Below are 21318 nucleotides of genomic sequence, written 5' to 3' on the forward strand. Positions count from 1 at the left end.
CCATTGCACTCCATCCAGCTGGGGCAAAAAGAGCAAAACTCCATCTCAAGAAAAAAAAAAAAAAGAAAAGAAAAGAAAAGAAAGAAAAGAAAAGGTATGAAAGGTCTTCAGCTACTTCTCCTTTCACAGGAACCTGCCTAGGGAATATGTCTTTGCTATGTGGTGGTGTTCTTTGTGTGCAGAAAGACTAGGAGGAAGGGCTCAGAGAAAACTGGCAGAGGATCAACAATAACACGGACATATGGATAAAAACACTTATCCTGGGAAAAGTATGCTATGCTAGGGATAGCAGAGCCCTATGGCCAAACAAAGCTTTTCTTAACCCTTATTCAGCTGTTACTCTACATTTCAAGACCTAGGCCTAGGCTGGGCATGGTGGCTCACACCTGCAAACCCAGCACTTTGAGAGGCAGAGGTGGGAGGATCACTTGATGGCAGAAGTTCAAAACCAGCCTGGCCAACATGGTGAAACCCCGTCTCTACTAAAAATACAAAAAACAGCCAGGCATGGGGCACATATCTGTAATCCCAGCTACTTGGGAGGCTGAGGCACAAGAACTGCTTGAATCTAGGAGGTGAAGCTTGCAGGGAGCAGAGATCATGCCACTGCACTCTAGCCTAAGTGACAGAGCGAGACTCTGTCTTGAAAAAAAAAAAAGAGAGAGAGAGATGTAGACCTAGTAGGTAAACATCACAGGGATCTTCAGATTTCGACTAAGCACCAAAACAGACTTTCTTCCACCACTGTCCAAATGTGGAGTCTGGTGTCAATGAACTTACTCCCTAAAGGTAAATGATACGAACTCTTAATACTGAAGGGCAGTCAGGTACCGGATAGTTTAGTAGATGAGGTGGTAGTAGCAGCAACTAACATTTATTGAGCACTTACTATATGCCAGGTACATAGAGTGTTAAGCATTTTTTATACAGATTATGTTTTTTTGTTTTTGTTTTTTTTTAACCATCAAATGGTCAACGAAGCAAGGTCATTTACGCCAATTTTATTAATGCAGAAACTTGGATTTACACAAAGGAATGCTCTTCACCAGTGATAAAATACTGCCTGACTCCCTTCCAAATCTGAAATTCTACCCTCTGCTCAAAAGCCATCAATTATTTATCCCAGATACAGTTTTCTGACAAATACAAGTTTTCTTAGTCCTTGTTTTCTCTCCTTTTGAGAATGAGTAAAGAGTTGGCACTCTGTTGTTCTGTGAGTTACCAGGAGAGTAAGAAAAAAGAAAAAAAGAATTAGCACCGTTTTCCTAACATCCAAATCTTAAATTAATTAAACACACTTAGTAAACGTAAAAACTAAATGAATACAACAATACAGATTGTTGTACTAATCTTCCAATCAATCCTCTCAGGCTTGAATTTGAGTTGCTCATAAGAAAAAATGTAAATTTTTTAAACTATAGTTATTCAGAGGAAGAGACAAAGAAAGGCAAAAGAGAAATAGCAGATGAAAGCAAAATGTACATGTTACTTCGAAGGTTGACACTCCGGAAAGTTGCTTCTGGTTTTGTATAATGCAGGAGGCAAAGTTCCTACTGCCGACCTAGATCAAAATGTCTGGTAAGTTCAGACATAAGGAACTTGAACTATCTTCACTGCATACCAATCCACTAACAATAATTCAAGCATATTAACTGGTAACAATGCAAATGGTATAACTGTTTAAGATGTGACTCAGAGTAAGTATATTTCATAAGTAAAAGTACCATATAATTGGAATTCACACATTTGCAACTAAGAGGTATTTCTAGTATAGCATATTGGCCTCCAAAGACAGGTAATATCAACAAGATTCTCCTTGGATGTTCTTTGTTACAACCAGACACTGAAATAAACTTATTGTTGAAATTTAACCATCATACTGCCTTTGTATGGCTGTTTTGCCTAGAATAAAATGTTCTGCTGTGTAGTTAACAAGTCAACTCTTTATAATATCATCAAATATCCTGAGACTGACAGAGCATCTGCAGAATGATGGAGAAAGGCCTGGCTTCCAAGGGAGGGGGCCATTTTCCCTGCTACAGTCTGACCCTGTGCCTATGACATATTTCTATCTGATCCTTCTGGGTCTGATCAGCTATGTTGTCTTAGGGGATAAAGTAATAACAGATTTACATCACCTAAAAAAGTAACATAGCAAAAATTTGGAAAGTACAGCTTTTGTGGGAATGTAACTTTCTTCAGTGAAAGGGCTATTTCAAACATTCACACTCTTAAAAATAAAGTACTAGCACTGGCTTTTTTCAAGGAGCCAAGACAACAAGCCATTTTTGTTCTCCTTTAACTTTTCTGTATAGTTAAACTGTTTTATAACAAGTACAGGTTTTTCTAACACCACTGATAAAACAATAATGTTCATTCCATTTCTATAAAGCTTAAAGTGATTCCTAGGCATTTTGGGGCAAATAGAAAGAATTCTTGCTTTCTTGATTGTATGACCAGGACATCATCAACGAAACCGGGTATATTTCTATAATCCCCCAAACCTTCTATGAGTTATAATAATTCCACTGAAATGCTTACGTACTTTTCTGAAATTCTTCCAGTTTTTTAACAGCTTCATCTCGTTCTTGCATTATTTTGTCACACTGAAATGAATGAGAGAGAAAAAGAAATGTTAAACTTAAATCATAAATTTTAAGTTTGAAAAGGCAAGCACGAGCAAACTTATAAACAGCAGCAATTTTCTGAAAACAAAACAAAATTTGAAATCTTTGAAAGCATCAATGGTCATACAGAACTTATACTGCTCAACCAGCATGGGGTTTGTGCCATTTGTATCTGACCAATTTTCTCAGACCTTCTAAGATATAAGTCACCTTCCTGTTAATTATCTCCTAAATAACAGACCAATTTAACATCCTTGAGTTAAAATACATTCATTCTTTAAGAGAATGTTTGTACCTCTTTATATGTTGGCTAATGCAGTACACAGCCACTCATCTACAAACCTGATTCTAAACAGTTTCAACTATCCAGAACACTGGCACATACTTGTGTGGGATGGAAAGACTACTGCATGATGGCAAAAAAGCCACATGCCATGCACTCTCACCCGAGAAAAAGTGATCCGTGTGTCCTCAGAATTCTGAATAGGGAAAGCACCAAGTTAAAAGGAAAAAATATAAAATATTCCATAATAAGCATATATCATTTATATAAACTGATTTTTAATGTAAAAATGTAGGAGAACTCACTAAAAAGGCTTTGGGAGTCAAGACCATAAAAGGCAAAAATAACTATTAGAGCATAAGGACCTTTTAGGATATCTCGTATAGAAACAAGTGTCTCCTGGATCAATACGCCCTGAAGGCATTAATGATTTTTTTTTTTTTCTCCCCAGATGGAGTTTCCCTCTTGTCCCCTAGGCTGGAGGGCAGTGGCGTGATCTGGGCTCACTGCAACCACCGCCTCCCAGGTTCAAGCCATTCTGCCTCAGCCTCCCTAGTAGCTGGGATTACAGGTGTGTGTCACCACACCCAGCTAATTTTTGTGTTTTTAGTAGAGACGGGGTTATACCATATTGGTCAGGCTGATCTTGAACTCCCGACCTCAGGTGATCCACCTGCCTCAGCCTCCCAAAGTGCTGGGATTACAGGTATGAGCCACCACACTCAGCCTGAATTTTTTAAAAAACCTAATGTTTATTATTATAAGGACTGAATTCAATATATCTTGAATTTCATAAAACAGGGATGTATAACATATTGTAGAGACAGATATTCATCACAAGCAGCTAAAACTTTAAAAAGTAATTTCTAACTCTTAGAGTAATAATTTAAAATTTAGTATCTTGGGATGACTTTCGCCTGTAATCCCAGAACTTTGGGAGGTTGAGGTGGGCAGATCAAAATATCAGGAGTTCAAGACCAGCCTGGCCAACATGGTAAAACTCTGTCTCTACTAAAAATACAAAAATTAGCTGGGCATGGTGGCACATGCCTATAATCCCAGCTACTCTAGAGGTTGAGGCAGGAGAATTGCTTGAACTCAGACCCAGGAAGTGGAGGTTGCAGTGAACCAAGATGGTACCACTGCACTCTAGCCTGGGCTACAGAGTGAGATATCTCAAAAAAAAAAAAAAAAAAAAAAAATTGGGAATACCTTATTCCCTAGGAGTGCTACATGAATAAAGTACAATTTTAAATCATATTTGATTGCTAACCTGTCAGATAAATATATTGAAATTTCATCCCTTTGGATGTTTTAAATTTCAATTTTCAATAGCTAAAAAATTATGATGTCAAGTAATGTGAAAAATCTGGATTAAAACAATGAGATATTTTCACCTATCAGACTGGCAAAAACTGAAAAACTCTGATACCGGGAGCCAGGAACTCTCATAAACTACTGACAGATGTGCAAATCAGTATAATTGCTTTGTAAATAAACTTCTATCAGAATTGAATATGTAATTCCCTATGACTCAGCAATTCTACTTCTAGGTGTATGTACCCAGAGAATCTCTAGTAATGTATAAAAGATGATATATATAAAAGGTTCCTCATTTTTAATAATAAATCATGGTATGTTCATATACTACACTATAGAGCAGTGAAAATGAATGAATAAAGCCATACGTATCAACATAAATGTTAAAAACATGTTGAATGAGTTGCAGAAGATATATCGAATATCTTCTGTATACAAAAACATCTCATGTATTTATATATGCTTTATGATACATCCAGTATAAAAATACGAAATGAGAAGAAACATACAACATTTATGACAGCAGTTGTCTCTTAGGAGATAGGGAGGGGAATGGGACTAGGGATGGTGACAACTTTCAGTTGAATCTGCTGCATTCCTTCTTTTTGAATTTCAAGAGAAATGATAGTCCTGTGCAATAGGTATTTGTTATACTATTCTCTGCCCTTTTCCGTCCTTTTAAAATATTTTAAAATAAAAAAGTAAGAAGCTCATGGTTCAGTTTTCCCTTTTAGTCTCTAAAGAACCACTGAAATGTTATACTATCCCTGCGCATATGGGTAAATGCATTCTGGCAAGAGAACCTGATGCAAGTACATCTGTTAAATTAGCAAAGCTGGTTGCTAAATTCTTACTTACGATCCCCCACCCAATCAAAATGACTTAGGCTGGACCACAGATCCTAAAGGAGAAGGTGTTTATTTGATTAAGGTTTCCCTATGGTGATCCATCCTCTGTATAAAATAATAATTCTGTCAAATATAGTCTCTAGTTCCAGCTGAAATAAACAACATTTATGATTTTTTTGGTGTTTAAAATTTTAAATGGTAGAGTTCTAAATTCTCATATAGGCTTTTCTTAGATCCTTCCCCAACCCAAAGAGGACTACATCAGACATCATAACCCTTAATGATAGGAGACTTCCAGCCAGCTGTTTCAGGAATGTTCCTCTCATTTTCAAGAATGGGCTTCTGTTTGTTCTGGACTTCCTCACCACCCCTACCAGTCTGTCTACCTTCCTCCAACAATGCACAATACAGCATAAGGCACAAGAAGAAACCTAGTTTCCTACTAGGTTCAAACTCTTGAGTCATGATTACCAAGTGAAATATATCCGGTGCTTCACTCTCAAATTAATTTATTTCTTAATCTGGCATTTCTGAAAAACATGAGACACCTTATAAAAACCTGTCTTCATTTAAGAGCTGGTATTTGGGAATGTCGCTCCTAATTAACGTCCCCAGGGTCCCTCCAAGTAGCTCTCAAAGCTCTACCTGAAGGAATTAGAGGTTTATTCAATTCTCACTTCAGTCAAATAGCCAGAGTTTTTAGTGAGACTTTGGAAGACAAAAGCATTAAGCAGGAACAGTGCTCTATCTAGTCAGATCAGAAAAAGACCACCAGTTGATATCACATGCAACCACGAATGCAATGCATGACAATTTTACGTAGGTTTGTAGTAGTCACCCAGAAGAAAGACATTAGGTCCATGCTCTCTGCTATTAAGGCCCAGGTAGACAGGCTCAGGTTAATAAAAGGTCTCAATGTCAGTTTTATTCCAACATGCAGGTAGCCCATTTCTGTAGTCCAGCTATGAGTGTTCATACTAACCCGATGGCTATCAGCAGCAGCAGATTCACAAGCTGTCTCCCACCCCCAGCTGTGTTCTATCAGGGGTCTTCATGTTGCTGTGCTTTCTATTTTTTGCAACCACATTATGCTAGAACTGGCAGCCACAGAATTTACCATCTGTTATGCTGAAAGGGTTGTGAGTTGGGGGTGGGGAAAGTCTACACATGCTGCAAATGCAGCTTACTTATTCCAAACCAGAACTGAACAAAATATGGAGGATGTACACATTTTCTAAAAGCAGAAATCCAAACACCCACTTATTTCATTTTTTTTTTTAGGTGAACCCAGAAAAGTATCTTGCAAACTTTCTCTCATTCTACCAACAGAGGGAAGTCAGCCAGGATTACAGGCTTTTTAGGAAGAATGTTTTATCTTTACACCACACAGAAGCCCCTCACCCATCCCACCCCTTCTCTACCCTGCTCATGCAGCTGCACCATTTGTAAAAACTGCTTCTTTTTGTGTGAGAATTGCTCATGAAGACTTTGCAATAGCAACAGATGTTCTTGGGCTCACATCACTTAATTATGATGCCCAACGATTCTCTGTAGCTCAAGGCTGGGGTAGAACCCAGCAGCACAACTGCTGGCTCATGTACGCAAGCTGGATAACATTACATCTACTCTAGAGTCTCTATTTGGCTCTTGATGAAGTGATGAATTGACCGGAGGTTAGCCTTGCTGGTTTTGAAAGCCCTTAATATTAGAAGCCCTGGCTATTTTCCAGATCTCTTCCTTGAGCCTCATCCAAGCAGATACCTGGCTTCTGAAACTAAACCAGGATTTCTGAGCATTGCCAGACTGATTTGCAGAGAAACAGCCTTTCCAGTGTTAATTGGTATCGTCCCTGTACCACCCACTGCCCAAAATGGGCAGCTCAGCTATTCATCCCTCTCTCACATATTCATCCAACTACTGTCAATATTAAAATGTCTGCTTCAAAGGGCTCAGCAGAAGTACAGATAACTGATATAGATATCGAGACATCTTTATACTCTGTTGCATGCATACGTCATGCAAGAAAAACCTCAACATGGTGAATTGTATCTAACCTCCACTAATAGAAACAATCATGCTTGTCTTCCTGGTGCACAAATGCATCAGAGGGTTGCTAGCCTACAGACAAAGCAGTTTAGGGCCCAAGAAGTACATATATGCACCACATATGCACAACACCAAGATAGATCACGGGATGATCTATACATAGGCAAGTAAACTACAGCTGACTGAATCAGACTTTGAAGCAAGTATCTACTATAATCATTGAATGTCATGATTTCCTTCTTCTGAGAACTGAACAAATTTATACAGAACCCACACAGGCCAGGTACTATGTTAAACAATGAGCACAATACATGAACACAATAGACAATGTGTTCTCACAAAAACTTATGATCTATCATAAAAGATCAACAAATGAAGTAAGCAATTCATAAGGACACCTGATATAATGTGAGAAATATTGCCAAACCAGAACTGAAAAAAATATGTACCCATTTCCTAATTGAACATGCAACATTGAACCCCACCCATTGAACGTACAACAGAGGGTACAATGCCACTAAGTGTAAAGAAGTTTAACGTTACACCGTTTTTCTTAAAGTTCATTAATGTCCAGTTACAATATTTAAAGATTTTAAATATTGCTAGCACTAGAATTGTGTGTATTTACCTATTTTAGAATCCTAGGCGATACAGTGAAAGGACCATCAATTCATTTTTAATAGTAATCCACAATTCTACCACTCCACCTATGTAAGTCTAGCTAAAACTGTGCTTTCTGGATTTCTACACTCTTATCCATAAAGAATACAACACATTAAATCATTCCCACTAGGATGGAGTTCCTTTCACTCTCTCTTTTGGTGTTCTTCTTTCTTCCAATTCAAAGTTCTTTCCCTCCAATTTTCACAGGCAAAAAAGAAGTGGTAGCTGCCCTCAAAGCTGTCTTGCAGCATTCTCCAAATTCTAGGTATTGTGTGTGAGATGGAAACACATGTCATCAGAACAGAGATCCTTGCTCTTTGTTTCTAGATAGATTGCTGTTAATAAGAGACTCATTTTCACTTTCAAACTGCTAAGTAATTACTTTTTCTCTGGCACAACCACTTGCCACTCTGTCTCAAAGAAACTGCATGTATGTGGATGTATTATGCATGAACAGTTAGCATAATGGATGCATATCTTGCTCTTTAAAGTGGCTTCTTTATTGATTTTTTTTTAAATAAAATACGTCGGGACCTTCATCCCTGAATATTACACAAGAGGAAGAAATTTCAACAATAGACAACTGAGCCAAGATGCAAACAGTATCATATATCCCGCTTCTTGAAACGTAAGTCTTGGAAAGTGTCTGTCTCATTCTCTTTTCATTCATTGTTCCTGGCAAGCTGACAGAACCGCCTGATGCACTGTTACAGTAGCTCACCCAAACGACTTCTAATCAGCCACTTAAACATTTATGCATTACAAAACTCGATCTCAGAACATAATACTAAACATAAATACTTACTATTTAAAGGCAGACATTCTTCTATTATACAGATTTCCTTCTTTTTATGCACACTCCACACACACCCCCAACCCCACCACTCTGAGAAACGTGAAAGCTATTCCATTCAAAACTCAATGACGCTTTTCCCCCCATATAGGAAAAAAACCCAAACGATTATGACAAAGATCCTGAGTGAGTCATAAGAGAATGCCCTTCAATTGTGGTAGCATGACTAACATTTGAATACGGTAATTGCCACACAAGCAAAGTAAACCATTTTATTTGGTTGACTGCAAAATACATAGTCATCTATTTTTCCATATCCCAAAAATATAAATTTGAAGAGTTGTTCACGTCAGTATGATAGGCTCCGACTTTTTCACATACTGCTAAGTCCATTTAGAAAATGGGCAAAAAATAACGGAAAGTAGCAAGTAGCACCCTTTCCATAATCCCCATTTATCTTGATGTTTTAAAAAAAAGAAATCTCATTGTTTTTACATTTTAAGGCAACCACACCATTTGCTTATATGCCAATATTTTGATAATAATACATTTTCCTTGATAAATATGATACATGCATAAAGAAATATGCAGATGTTTTATTATCAAAAAAGCAACTGATTCTGCTTGTGAGAGAGCTAGAGAAGACTCTGAAAACGTAAGTGACATTTAAGCCAGGCATTAAAGGGCAGTAAAAGTTTGTCACATAAAAAAAGTAGGATCCTTCTCTTTTTCTTCTTTGTCCATTGCCCAGCCATGCTGTAGGCACTCACTTAGAGCAGCATAATTGATCGTGGTTATTTGTCAACTTACTTGGGGTCCTCATTAGAGTGGTTTTACTCAAGAGTAGGACCTTCATATATTTTTCTTTACACCCCAATACTCAGAAGGCATTCAATAAAAAAGGTTTCCCTTTAAAAGAGCTTTTCTTTTAAACTCAAACAGATGGACTCTATTCTCAAAGTCATTGATAAAAACCATAAAATAGTCAGCAATTTTCCTAAAATGGGAGAACTACCAAAAAAAGGAAAAGATCCATTAAAACACTGATCCATTCCCCCTGCCCCAAATTTCCTGCTTTTATCCTTGGGATCCATTATGCCAGAATCTATGTGCATACATACAAGTACACATATACATATACACACATATGTGAATTCTTTGACATAAGATTGATTTGTTATTTATATTTAACTTTCAGTTTTTCAACATAAACCAATAGGTTGTAAAGACAAATGACCCAGAAAAGGATCAAGTCTGATATTTGCTGTGGAAAATTAATGCACTAACAATACAGAATTAGAATAAAGTTGGGACCTTGGTGGAAGAAGAGTCAATAAGCTCCCAGAGTTCACCTGCTTCTAAGATTGTGTTCAGAAGATTGACGTTTGAATCTAGACTCTGCCATTATCTGTGTAACATTGGGAAACTCACTCAAGCCCTGGGGTACTGTTCTCTCCTCTGTGAAATGGAGCGGACACACTGCTGTTCGGAGCATGAGACAGGGAGAAGAGAGCATGGATGTCCCATAGCAGCTTCTTACTCCACGCAGCCTAAGCAACTAGTTTCCCTGAAGAGCACCATGTCAGACCACTTGTCTCAACAGAAAAGACTCCAAACAGGGCAGTAAAAGATCCTACCCAAAGGAATCACATTCACTGCCTCTCCCCACTGATAAGGTTCATGGCCTGGACACAAAGACTGAACATAGGCACGTAGAAGGCAGAAATACCTCGCTATTTATTTACTTACTTACTTACTTACTTACTTTGCTTCCTCTGTTCATTCTAGATTTCCCTACATCAAATTAACCATGGAAAAGGGAGTCTTACTTTAGTTTGCTGTCCCTGAATGATTTAACTGTACTCTGGTCTGGGGCTACAATGGATGGATGGCCACATGTATTTGCTGATGTCAACTGGACAAAGCTCACCCAGCCAGGCACATGAGAGGGCTTTCCTAGAGAAAATGCTGTTCTGCATTTACCACCTCCGGAACTAAAGCTGCTTTCACTCATTCTACACTCTGTAAAAGGCTTTTATTATATGCTTCCCTCCTTTGTAATACAGCCCCCCCTTTTTGGGGAAAAATCTGCAGTAATAAGCAAGCTAGTCTTTTAACAGAAGATAAACAGTGCAATGAACTTAAAACCACTCTACTTTGTTCCACCCAACCACACAGCATTCCATATTGCTTTCATTTCTTTTCTTCCCTTTTCTGTTAATAGTTATTTTTAAAGAATTACAACAGAAGCAGATCAATAATGCCTACAGATGTTATGAAAGTATTAGGCCATACTCTATGCAGAGAAACATGTAAACAGTTAATGGGCTGAGGTAATTTATAATCCTCCTTTTACCAAATGCATTTTACCTATAATACCACTTGCATAACAGATGATTCACTTAAAACCTCACTACAGAAAGTGGCTGTCAGTTAAACAACCACCATCTCCACCAACAACAGATGCGTACAGAGCATCTACTATGTATTTTTAGGATACTGCTAGGTCTACATGTAAGCAAGGATTAAAGAAGAAAAGAATAAATAAAAAATTTAATCTTCTTCCTCTTACATTATTCATTTTCTTCTACCATCCTTCTTTCTCTATTCTTTGAAGACACCTGTTTGCTTTTCCTCCTCTTACCTTCTAGGTGAAGTCAAAGAGTGCTCCTGAATTAACTCCTCCAACTTGCTTTGTTCTTCTTGTGGGTAAAGAGCAGCTATGAAAAAGACTCAATGACTGATAACAGCTCAGCCTCTGTTCTAAAGCTGGAAGACAGTTGAGTATCTTAGAGCAAGAGTCTCAAGTTATCCAGCCTAAGAATGACCCATTAGGTTTACTTTGGAATTATGGGGCATCGGGGGCCCAGGATCTAAGCACAACCTGTTTATGTCCTCAGGACATTTGTGATTTTGCATGGTTACAGGGTTGGAATTAGAAATCTTGCCATATTACTATTTTCTGTGACTTTCTTACTCCGTGTGTGTGTGTGTGTGTGTGTGTGTGTATGCACGCGCACACGTTTTGAGACAAGATCTCACTCTGTTACCCAGGCTGGAATGAAGTGGTGCAATCATCACTCACTGCAGCTTCAGCCTTTAGGGCTCAAGGGATCCTTCTGCCTCAGCCTCCCAAGTAGCTGGAACTACAGGTGCATGCCACCATGCCCGATTAATTTTTTTTTTTTTTTGTAAAGATGGGGGTCTCACTATGTTGACCAGGTGGGTCTCGAATTCTGGGTCTCAAGTGATCCTCCCACCTCAGCCTCTCAAAGTGCTTCTTACAATATTATAGATGCATGCACTACCCCTTTTAACATGGATGCCTTTTATCACTTTCACCTACCATTCCCTGAACAACTGATGAAGACAAGAGAAGAAACTTAAGATTTCATAGAATACAAAGGATTTATTTACAAATAAGCAAAGGAGCCTTAAAAATAGGTGAAAAATAATTATCTAAAAATCCATTATAATCTGCTTTGAACTAGAGTAATGACCATTAATATCAGCACCCATACTACAACTATGTAGGTGGCAAATTAATAGTGAAAAAGTTAAATATAATTCTAAAGAGCCCAATAAATGATCCCAAATACCCTATAAGTTTTACAAATATTTAGCTTGCTGCCAATTTTTATTACAACTCTTACTCTGAAATTTTAAAAACGAGGTTTCACCATTTATAGCAGTGATGGCTATCTTCTTTAATATCTATTAGGGACCTGTTTTATTAATTTTCTACCAGGGATATTATGTTCTGAAATATTTGGCCTACCAAACACAGTAATTTTTTAAAGTAAATTTTGTTTGTATCTAAAACCAAAAATAGACAGTGTGCTTCCTATTCTTCATTTGCTATTCAGTCCCTCCATGTTTCTGACCTTAGCCTGTCCTTCCATTTGTCCCCTTCCTAAATTTACAAGAAAAAAAAACATATATATATACATGGTTGCTAATATATACAGCTAATACTACATGTATATAATACTGTGTGTGTGTGTATATATATATATATATATAGGGAATACTATACATATACATACACATACATGTATGTGTGTGTATATGTATGTATATGTATAGTATTTGCTACATATATACATATACATACATATACACACACATATACGTGTGTGTGTGTATATGTATAGCATTCGCTATATATATTAGCAAGCATTCACAAATCTTAGGTATTTAAGCGATAAGGATATAGTTTGTAAAGTAAGTAGAATTCAATTATTTAACAGTTAAAACAAAACTGAAAGAGCCCTTGAAAATATTCATCACACTTCCCCACCTTCACATGGGATGCTTTTCAACTTTCGGTGTATTATTCATAGCAATAGAGGAAGCAAACATACAAAAGGTTTATGGAAGTATTGGGGCCAAATATGACTAATTCCAAAGAGTCTTCTCCAGGACCCAATGTGTCTAGGCCCCAAAGTACATGTATCAGGCCTTTAATTCCACTGACAGAATCCCAAATCTGACTGTTAAGGAAAAAGTACAATTCCTGGGGACTTGAGTTGCTTGGCCTGGTGCCTTGATGCACATTTAGCCATGTAGTTAATCTCCCAGAGCTGCACCCACTGTGGCAGGCCTGCTATTCTTTACCATCTGGAGCCTGGTATAAGCTTGAAGCACACAAGCAAGAGAAAAGGGAAGAAAAAAAAAATAAAAGAACCCTCATTCACATTTAACTGAAATTGGTGACTGAACAATGCACTATGAGGCCTAGGCTTTTACACATGTAAGAAAGGGGAGAAAAGGGTAAAGCACAAACCTTCTCCTTTGTTTTCTGGTTCTCTGCTCTAAGGTCTTCATATTCGCCTATTGCTAAAAGAAAAAAGGAAAGCAACATTACAACATTGTCAAAAGTTTACTGCAGGAAGCCTGGGAACCCAACTAACCCCCATTGTCTTCTTACTAGGTTGAGGTAGGGTAGGGAAGAGGCTGCAGAAAAGGGGCTTCTGCTTTCCTTTTTTTTTTTATTTTGCATTGGCAGGGTCTCACTATGTTGCCCAGGCTGGTCTCAAAACTCCTGGGCTCAACTGATCCTCCTACCTTGGCCTCTCAAAATGTGATTACAGGTGTGAGCCACCAAACCCAGCCAGGCTACTGTTTTTAAGAGTCAGGAAGAAAAAGCAGACATGGGCTCACGAAGCTAAATTTCAGTTCTCCCTAGGTTATTAGGAACACCCATGAGCCAGCAGAGGTGACATATGACAAGGCCCTTTTCCTTTCTGATGCTCAGCGCTTGGCCCTGTGAAAGGATTTAGGCAGGTGTTCCCTGAAGTTCGACCCAGCACTATTAGTCTGTGACACTATAATGAGTATTTAGAAAATCAGCTTCTAGAAAGTAGAGCAGGTTTGCACATTTGACTCAAGGTCACACGTCTGCTTTATTCACAAAGTAAAAATTTTGTGAAGGATTCATCTAAGAACAACTATTTTCAGATGAGATTGTCAGTCACCAAGTCATGACCAGAAATTCAGACTCATTTCAGTAAATGGGTAAGATATGTTGAACTGTTTGGAAACATTACCCGTTAAGTAGGGAGGAAAGTTGTGTACTTAAAAATCCTTTATTGCCCCCCCCCCAAAAAAAACCAACCTAAATCCCCACATTCATCTTTAATCAAAGCATCATTTTCAGGTATCCTCACAGTTGAGAATATAAGGTTTTGAACACGTTAAATGAGAAGAAAAGAATCACCTAAGATCAATGACAGAGCAGAATAGCTGCAGGAAGTCTAAAATTGCAGTTCACCCCAGGGCCAGCAACTTGACTGGCACCAGAAACTCAGTGAATCAACAGGTTTATTTATTTCTTTTCTTTCTTTCTTTCTTTCTTTTTTTTTTTTTTTTTAAGAGACTGGATTGTGTTCTGTCACTTAGGCTGGAGTGCACTGGTGCCATCACAGCTCACTACAGTTTCAAACTCCTTTGTCTCAAACAATACACCTCAGCCTCCTGAGCAGCTGGAACCGTAGGCACATGCTACCACGCCCAGCTAAATTTTTTAAGTTTCTTGTAGAGATAGGGTCTTGCTATATTGGCCAGGCTGGTCATAATATGAACATTCATCTTTATGTATTTATCTACAAAAAAACAAAAACCAGTTTTTCTTAAAAAAAAAAAAAAAAAAAAAAAAAAAAAAAAAAAACAAAAAAAACAGACCAGAGTTTCCTATTTCTATGAATAATCTAGAAACAGAAATTAAAAATCTGAAACCAGTGGCTGCAAGAACATCCCAGATAATCTGGCCCTTAATTCTAGAAATGTATGATTCTATCCACTGGGGCAAAGAACACTCCAGAAACAGACAATTAATATGGTAAAGTACATGCCTTGTTTTCTCCTACAGTGATTGAAAGGGTTCAGAACGGCTACTGTGATGGTGGTACCAAAGTCCTAAAATCCTAATTCAAACTGGCAAATATTTATGAGATTATACCATCAATGTCCAGAAGTTATATTAGTATACCAGGACCAATCAAACAAGAATTAATGGACAATTTTTTGAAGCGCATTCCAAAACAATCTTTGAGAATTAGCCCATAAAATAGGTGAATGTGTTCATGTAAAGATATAGTTCTTCTGAAAATAATTACATTTACAGGCTGGGTGCGGCAGGTCACGCCTGTATTCCCAGAACTTTGGGAGACTAAGGTGAGCAGATCACTTGAGGTCAGGGGTTCAAGACCAGCCTGGCTAACAAAGCAGAACCCCGTCTCTACTAAAAGTGCAAAAATTAGCCAGGCATGGAGGCATTCGCCTGTAGTTCCAGATACTTAGGAAGCTAAGGCAGGATAATCGTGTCAACCCAGGAAGCAGAGGCTGCAGTGAGTGGAGAATGCACCACTGCACTCCAACTTGGGCAACAGAGCGAGACTCTGTCAAAAAAAAAAAAAAAAAAAAAATCAACAAAAAAAGATTTGACCGACCTGACCTAGAATGAGGCCCTCTGCACACCAGCTCTTCATCAGCCCTCACCACACACACCCCAAGAGCTAAGTATAAACTAAATTCTTTGGAGCTGAAAAACAAATGAAACGTGTCCCTATCTTTTTAACAGAAAGACACAAGAACTAACAAGAACTTCTAAAAATATTCACTACACCACTGCTGGGTAGTCTGTGGTCCCATATCTTATTACTATATTGTTTCAAAAAATAGATATATAAATACTTTATTAAGAGACTTTGATTTTAGGTTACTTGACATTTAAAAGTATCTCTAAAGTTGAAAATCCAAAATTGATTTAATATTCTATTATTGGTGACCTACTTTACAGACATACAAAGTGAACAATAAAGGCTTATAAAACCATGATCTCATGTTGATATTAAGAAATTTTTTCTATTTAAAACATCAGATAATGGTTTTGAAGCCTTTTTTAAAATGCCAATACTATTCTTCCATTATACCACCAATAGAACACAGATGAGACATTGCAGGCTCCTAATTACATGAAAAGAATTAATTAACAACCCTTGATTTTCATATTTTAATGAAAATCACAGAAAATATGCTCTCTTATAACTATTTAAGGTACAAGGAAAGGAAAGGGAAAGTATGAAACAAATTCAACCCCTCGCTAACAAAATCAAACTCACTACCGCAAACAACACTTACACACACACACATACACACACTTATGTATGTATCACAGTGGACACATAAACCTCAGCAAATCCTCAGCAAAACTGGCAAAAACTGAAGTGATCTATATTATTCATCTCCTTTTTTGGCAATCATAAATAGTTGCAGAGAAAGCCACCTTCTTGGTTCAGAACTGGTTTGCAGCCTGAAAATTTTAAAAAGTGAACTTGCACAGCTCAAGTGATTCCATCAAAGACATCCTCCAAATCCTGAATTTGCCAGTGCTAGAATCTGACCAGGCGCAGTGACTCATGCCTGTAATCCCAACACTTCGGAGGCAGAGGTAGGTGGGATCACTTGAGGTCAGAAGTTCAAAACCTGCCTGGCTAACATGATGAAACCCTGTCTCTACTAAAAATACAATAAAATTAGCCAGGCGTGGCAGCACATGCCTATATTCCCAGAAAAAAAAATTTGACTGACCTAGAATGAAGCCCTCTGCACACAAGCTCTTCATTAACCCCCACCACATACACATGCAAGAGCTAAATATAATCCTAGCTACTTGGGAGGCTTGAGGCAGGAGGATCACATGAATTCAGGAGTTGGAGGTTGCAGTGAGCTGAGATCATAACACTGCACTTCAGCCTGGGTAACAGAGCAAGACTCTGTCTCAAAAACAAACAAACAAAAAACAAAATAAAACAAAAACAGACGCATATGACCAATTCTCAGTATATGAAAGACACTTGCAGCTTGGCAGCTTGAGAAGACTTCATCTCTCAGAGTTACAGGTATAGTATATTTCACTGTACTATAAGGTCATATAGGACAGTAATTAAAAAGTGCATCCTAGGCCAGGCATGGTGGCTCACGCCTGTAATCCCAGCACTTTGGGAGGCCGAGGCAGGTGCATCATGAGGTCAGGGGATCAAGATCATCCTGGCTAACATAGTGAAACCCTGCCTCTATTAAAAATACGAAAAAATTAGCCAGGCATGGTGGCATGCGCCTATAGTCCCAGCTTGGGAGGCTGAGGCAGGAGAGTTGCTTGAACCCAGGGGCCGGAGAGTGCAGCGAGCCAAGATCATGCCACTGCACTCCAGCCAGGGTAACAGAGCGAGACTCTCAAAAAAAAAAAAAAAAAAAAGGGCATCCTAATGACAGCCTGAGCACTTACTAGCTAGGGGACCTTTCCCCAAATTAGTTAATCTCTCTGAGTCTCAGGTTCCTCACCTGGAAAATAGAAATAATAATTATACATCTCTCATAGTGTTGTTATTAAAGTAAATGAGTTAACATATGTAAGAGTATTTGGGCATATTAACTGTTCAAAACATGTTAGCCATGGGTAGTTATTATTACTGATATAGCAAAGTACATCAAATCCTGTGTTCATGACAAAAGAAGTTAAGCTGTTCCCTAATGCCCTTAGCCTCAGGCTGACTTTTGTCCTGCATGGCAGACAGGGAAATTTTCCAGGGTACTTTTATCCTCCACCAAATAAAGGGAGGGGAAAGCGGGGCTGAAGATCAACTGCAAACAATGTATTGCAGTAAAGAAAGGTGGCAAAGAAGTAAAAGCACTTCTGAGAGCTGTACTTGTCAATCCTAGCTACACATTAAAATCACCTGTGGGGCTTTTAAAGTCATACAGATGCCTCACCCCTCCTACTTCGAGATTATGATTTAACTAGTCTGGGATACAGTCTGGCCATCCAGATAGATAGATGATAGAGAGAGACAGACAGACAGACACATACACACACACACACACACACACACACACATATTTAGAAGTGAGAGCCTCAGGTAAGTCCAATGTGCAGCCAAAGTGCGCTGTAACCTAACAATAAAAAGGAAGATGTTGGAGAAAACAAAGAGAATATCAGGCAGAGCACGTGTTTCAAGAATCATGCTGGTTTTCAGTTTTCTAACTCCTCAATGCCAAGAAAAGGAGTTTTATTTCCAAGCTGCAAATCATGACATAGCCAGCCCAACAGGCAGCTGAGCAGACTTAATGGATTTAGAAATGTGATGACTAAAGTTCATAGCTACAAGCCAGTAACACCTCTAGCTAGGGTTAACAATAATCATGCTTTGTCTGGGACTTGCTGAGTTTTAGCACTGAAATTTCAGCCTCCTAGAAAATCTCCCAGTCCCAGGGAGGCTAATCACTCTACCTCTAGCACTCTTTCCAGAGCAGTATTTCCAACCAATATTTACCAGACATGTACTGTCCAAAATGGTAGCCATTAGCCACCAGTAGCTATTTAAATTTTAATTGACTGAAACTAAAGAAAATGTAAAATTCAGTTCCTTAGTTACAAAAGTTATATTTCAGTGCTGGACAGCCACATGTGGCTAGTGGCTGCCATAACAGGGGACACAGAACATTTCCAACACAGCAGACAGTTCTACTGGCAGTTCTAGGCAGCTCTGTCCAGATGCTCTGCAAGCATCTTAAACCCAACTTTTTGAAAGTGAACCCATCAGTTTCCCTTCACTGAAATGCCACTCCCTGTATGAAAGGTCTGCTTTCACTGGTGTCAGCACCTGCCACTACCTGGTACTCAAGCTAGTACCTGCAGGATTACCCTTGAGTTCCCACTTTTCTTCTTCCAAAGAATCATCAAACTGCTCAGACCTCTAAAAAATATCTGTGCAATCTACCCTTCCTCTGAAGCTGTTATCTCTGCCCTAACTTAGACCCTCAATAATGACAAAACCCTCCTATCTAGCTCTAGCTTCCTTCTATCCCAAGGGCATTCTTTACATAGCAGTTAGTTAGCATATGGACAAAGCAAGCGGGCTATTTTCTTGTTTAGCAACTTCAAAAGACCTTATCTCTACAAGTGGAATTCCACCATTCAGCCTCAAAGGCCACACCCAAAGTCCCAGTGCTTCCCTAAACCCTCCAAGACATTTCATACTTAGATACCTTTGCAAATGTTTTTCCCTCTGCAGGCAAAGTCTTCCCCTACCCCTTCCCTGTCTCCTCTTTTTCAATGCAGTTTAACTGTTAACTTCTTCCTCATATATTTCATGCAAAATCAGCACTTTTATCTTAATATACCATCAGAGGACACTGTCCATATAGCTCTATTAGAGCATCTACATATAACATTCTAAATTATCTGTGCACAGGTCTGTTTTCCTGTCGTTCTTCTCACCCAATTCACTGCTATATGTCTTACATGAATACCAAACAGTCCATGCCTATGTTGAATAAATGAATGAATGGTTCATATAAATCTGTGAGGCAAAACAATCCAAATATTAACAACTCCATTTTATAAACAAAGACATAAATGCATAGAAAAGTCATATCCCACGACACAGAATGGTAGTAGAAGAACAAATCTACTGACTGCCAGTCATTCATGCAAAAAGACATTAATGAGCATTATTATGTGCAATGCACTAAAGCACTGGATCAGAAATAATCCTCTTGGTAAAGACTACATGTTTATCTATCTAGATTCCCATATCTAGGATCCTGCCTGACATACAGTAGATTATTTGATAAACGTGTTAAATTAAGGAAGAAGGAAGACTGGATCCAGGTCTTCATGTGACCCAATCACAAAAGAGCACATACTCTCCTCCCCAGGGTAAAAGAGTCTCTTACATCATATACTGTATCAAGATACTTAATAAAAATGAAGGTTATTTTAAATAGCCATCAAATGTAACCAGAAAAACACAACCTCATGAGAGCTTCTAATGTAGATTCTCACCCACTCAGTCTGCATCTTTGACACTCAGGGAGCCTTCAGATATCTCTTACTAATGGGGAATGAGGACATGAGTCACAAAAGATAGTGTTCAATTAGGAAATAATTCCCTTCTGTACACATCCCAATGGATCGTCCTCTTACAGCCAGAGTAGAAAGGAGTCATTTATACCTTACTTGTTAATTAAAGCATTAGAAAATCCATGGAAAACACTGTTAGGAAATCTGACCAGAAAACAAAGGTGACAGATTTCATAACTGAAAAGAAATTATGGCAAACCAGAAATTTATTCATTACATGGTAAAACACACAGTTCAGTGTTAATAAATTAATGATACTTAAGAAGTACTCTCAACAAACTAATGACTTCAAATTACCAAAAAAAAAACAAAAACAAAAACAAAAACAAAAAAACAGAAAACTGAGTATCTTTAAAATACACATGTAAGTCTGACTTCTTGTCTGTCATGTAAGGAGCTTGTAAATCATGACTCCATCCTCACAACAAAAAGTAAAAACAAACTGAAAATCAACAACTCTTCCTAAGATCTATGAGATAATTGAGGTCACAGGGCCCCAAAACTGAAGAGACGCATAAGGCAGATAGAAAGGATTATAATTGATTAGAGAAGCAGCCCAGGAGCAGAAAACTCCTTGGGAACCATTTTGGTACTGGAAAACCCTCCTAAACTGTGATTAAAGGATAGCCGGAGGCTCATTCTGGAAAAGTTTGAGAGTTAAAATTGCCATGGGGACCCAGTCTTAGAGGAGGCCCCTAAACTTTTGTGAGTTTCACCTCCAGGATAAAGGTGACTAGCCTGGGCAACATAGCAAAACCCAGTCTCTTTTTTAAAGAAGAAAAAAAAGTAGCCTATATGAAATATGCCCAGAACATTCTGTTCCTCTAAACAATGAATGTCTTCAAGAGAAACTATCTTACCAGAGCCTAACAGACTTGGTGGAAGGCAAATATGCAATGCCAGCCCCCATTGGCCTTCTTGTCTCATCCAGGGGGTAAATAAAACAAAACTGAGAAGAACCTGTAAAGGTCACATCCTAAGGACACAGGGTCACTAAGAGCAAATCATAAAACTATGATCTAATCACAGGACTACAGAATACTTCCCTTCCTTCCATACGTTACCATCACACTAATGTTTATAGCAACTTTACTCCTAATTGCCAAAACTTGGGAACAAACAAGATGTTCTTCAACAGGTGAATGGATAAACAAAACTGTAGTACATCCAGACAATAGAATAGTATCTGGTGTTAGGAAGTAGTTGGTACTAAAAAGTAGTAAGTGAACTCTGAAGCAACAAAAAAAGACAAGGAAAAAAACTTAAATGTATATTGCTAAGTGGAAGGAGTCAATCTAAAAAGGCTACATAAG

General features: G+C 38.3%; 1 protein-coding gene across 5 annotated transcripts in view; it reads right to left on the reverse strand.

Annotated features, from left to right (window-relative positions):
- Positions 1-21318, reverse strand: part of SHTN1 (shootin 1) — a 153407-nt gene that overhangs the window by 116851 nt on the left and 15238 nt on the right. For 4 of the 5 annotated variants that reach the window (XM_074382951.1, XM_074382952.1, XM_010332581.3 and 1 more), the window contains exons 2-3: positions 13367-13419; positions 2546-2606 (exon numbers count right to left, since the gene is read on the reverse strand). In XM_074382951.1, coding sequence (XP_074239052.1) covers positions 2546-2606; positions 13367-13419 — 114 coding nt within the window. The remainder of the gene's footprint in view (positions 1-2545; positions 2607-13366; positions 13420-21318) is intronic. The other variant, XM_010332583.3, reaches the window with a different exon arrangement.

Source organism: Saimiri boliviensis, chromosome 12, assembly GCF_048565385.1.
Source record: "Saimiri boliviensis isolate mSaiBol1 chromosome 12, mSaiBol1.pri, whole genome shotgun sequence".
In the NCBI taxonomy this organism is placed as follows: Eukaryota; Metazoa; Chordata; class Mammalia; order Primates; family Cebidae; genus Saimiri; species Saimiri boliviensis.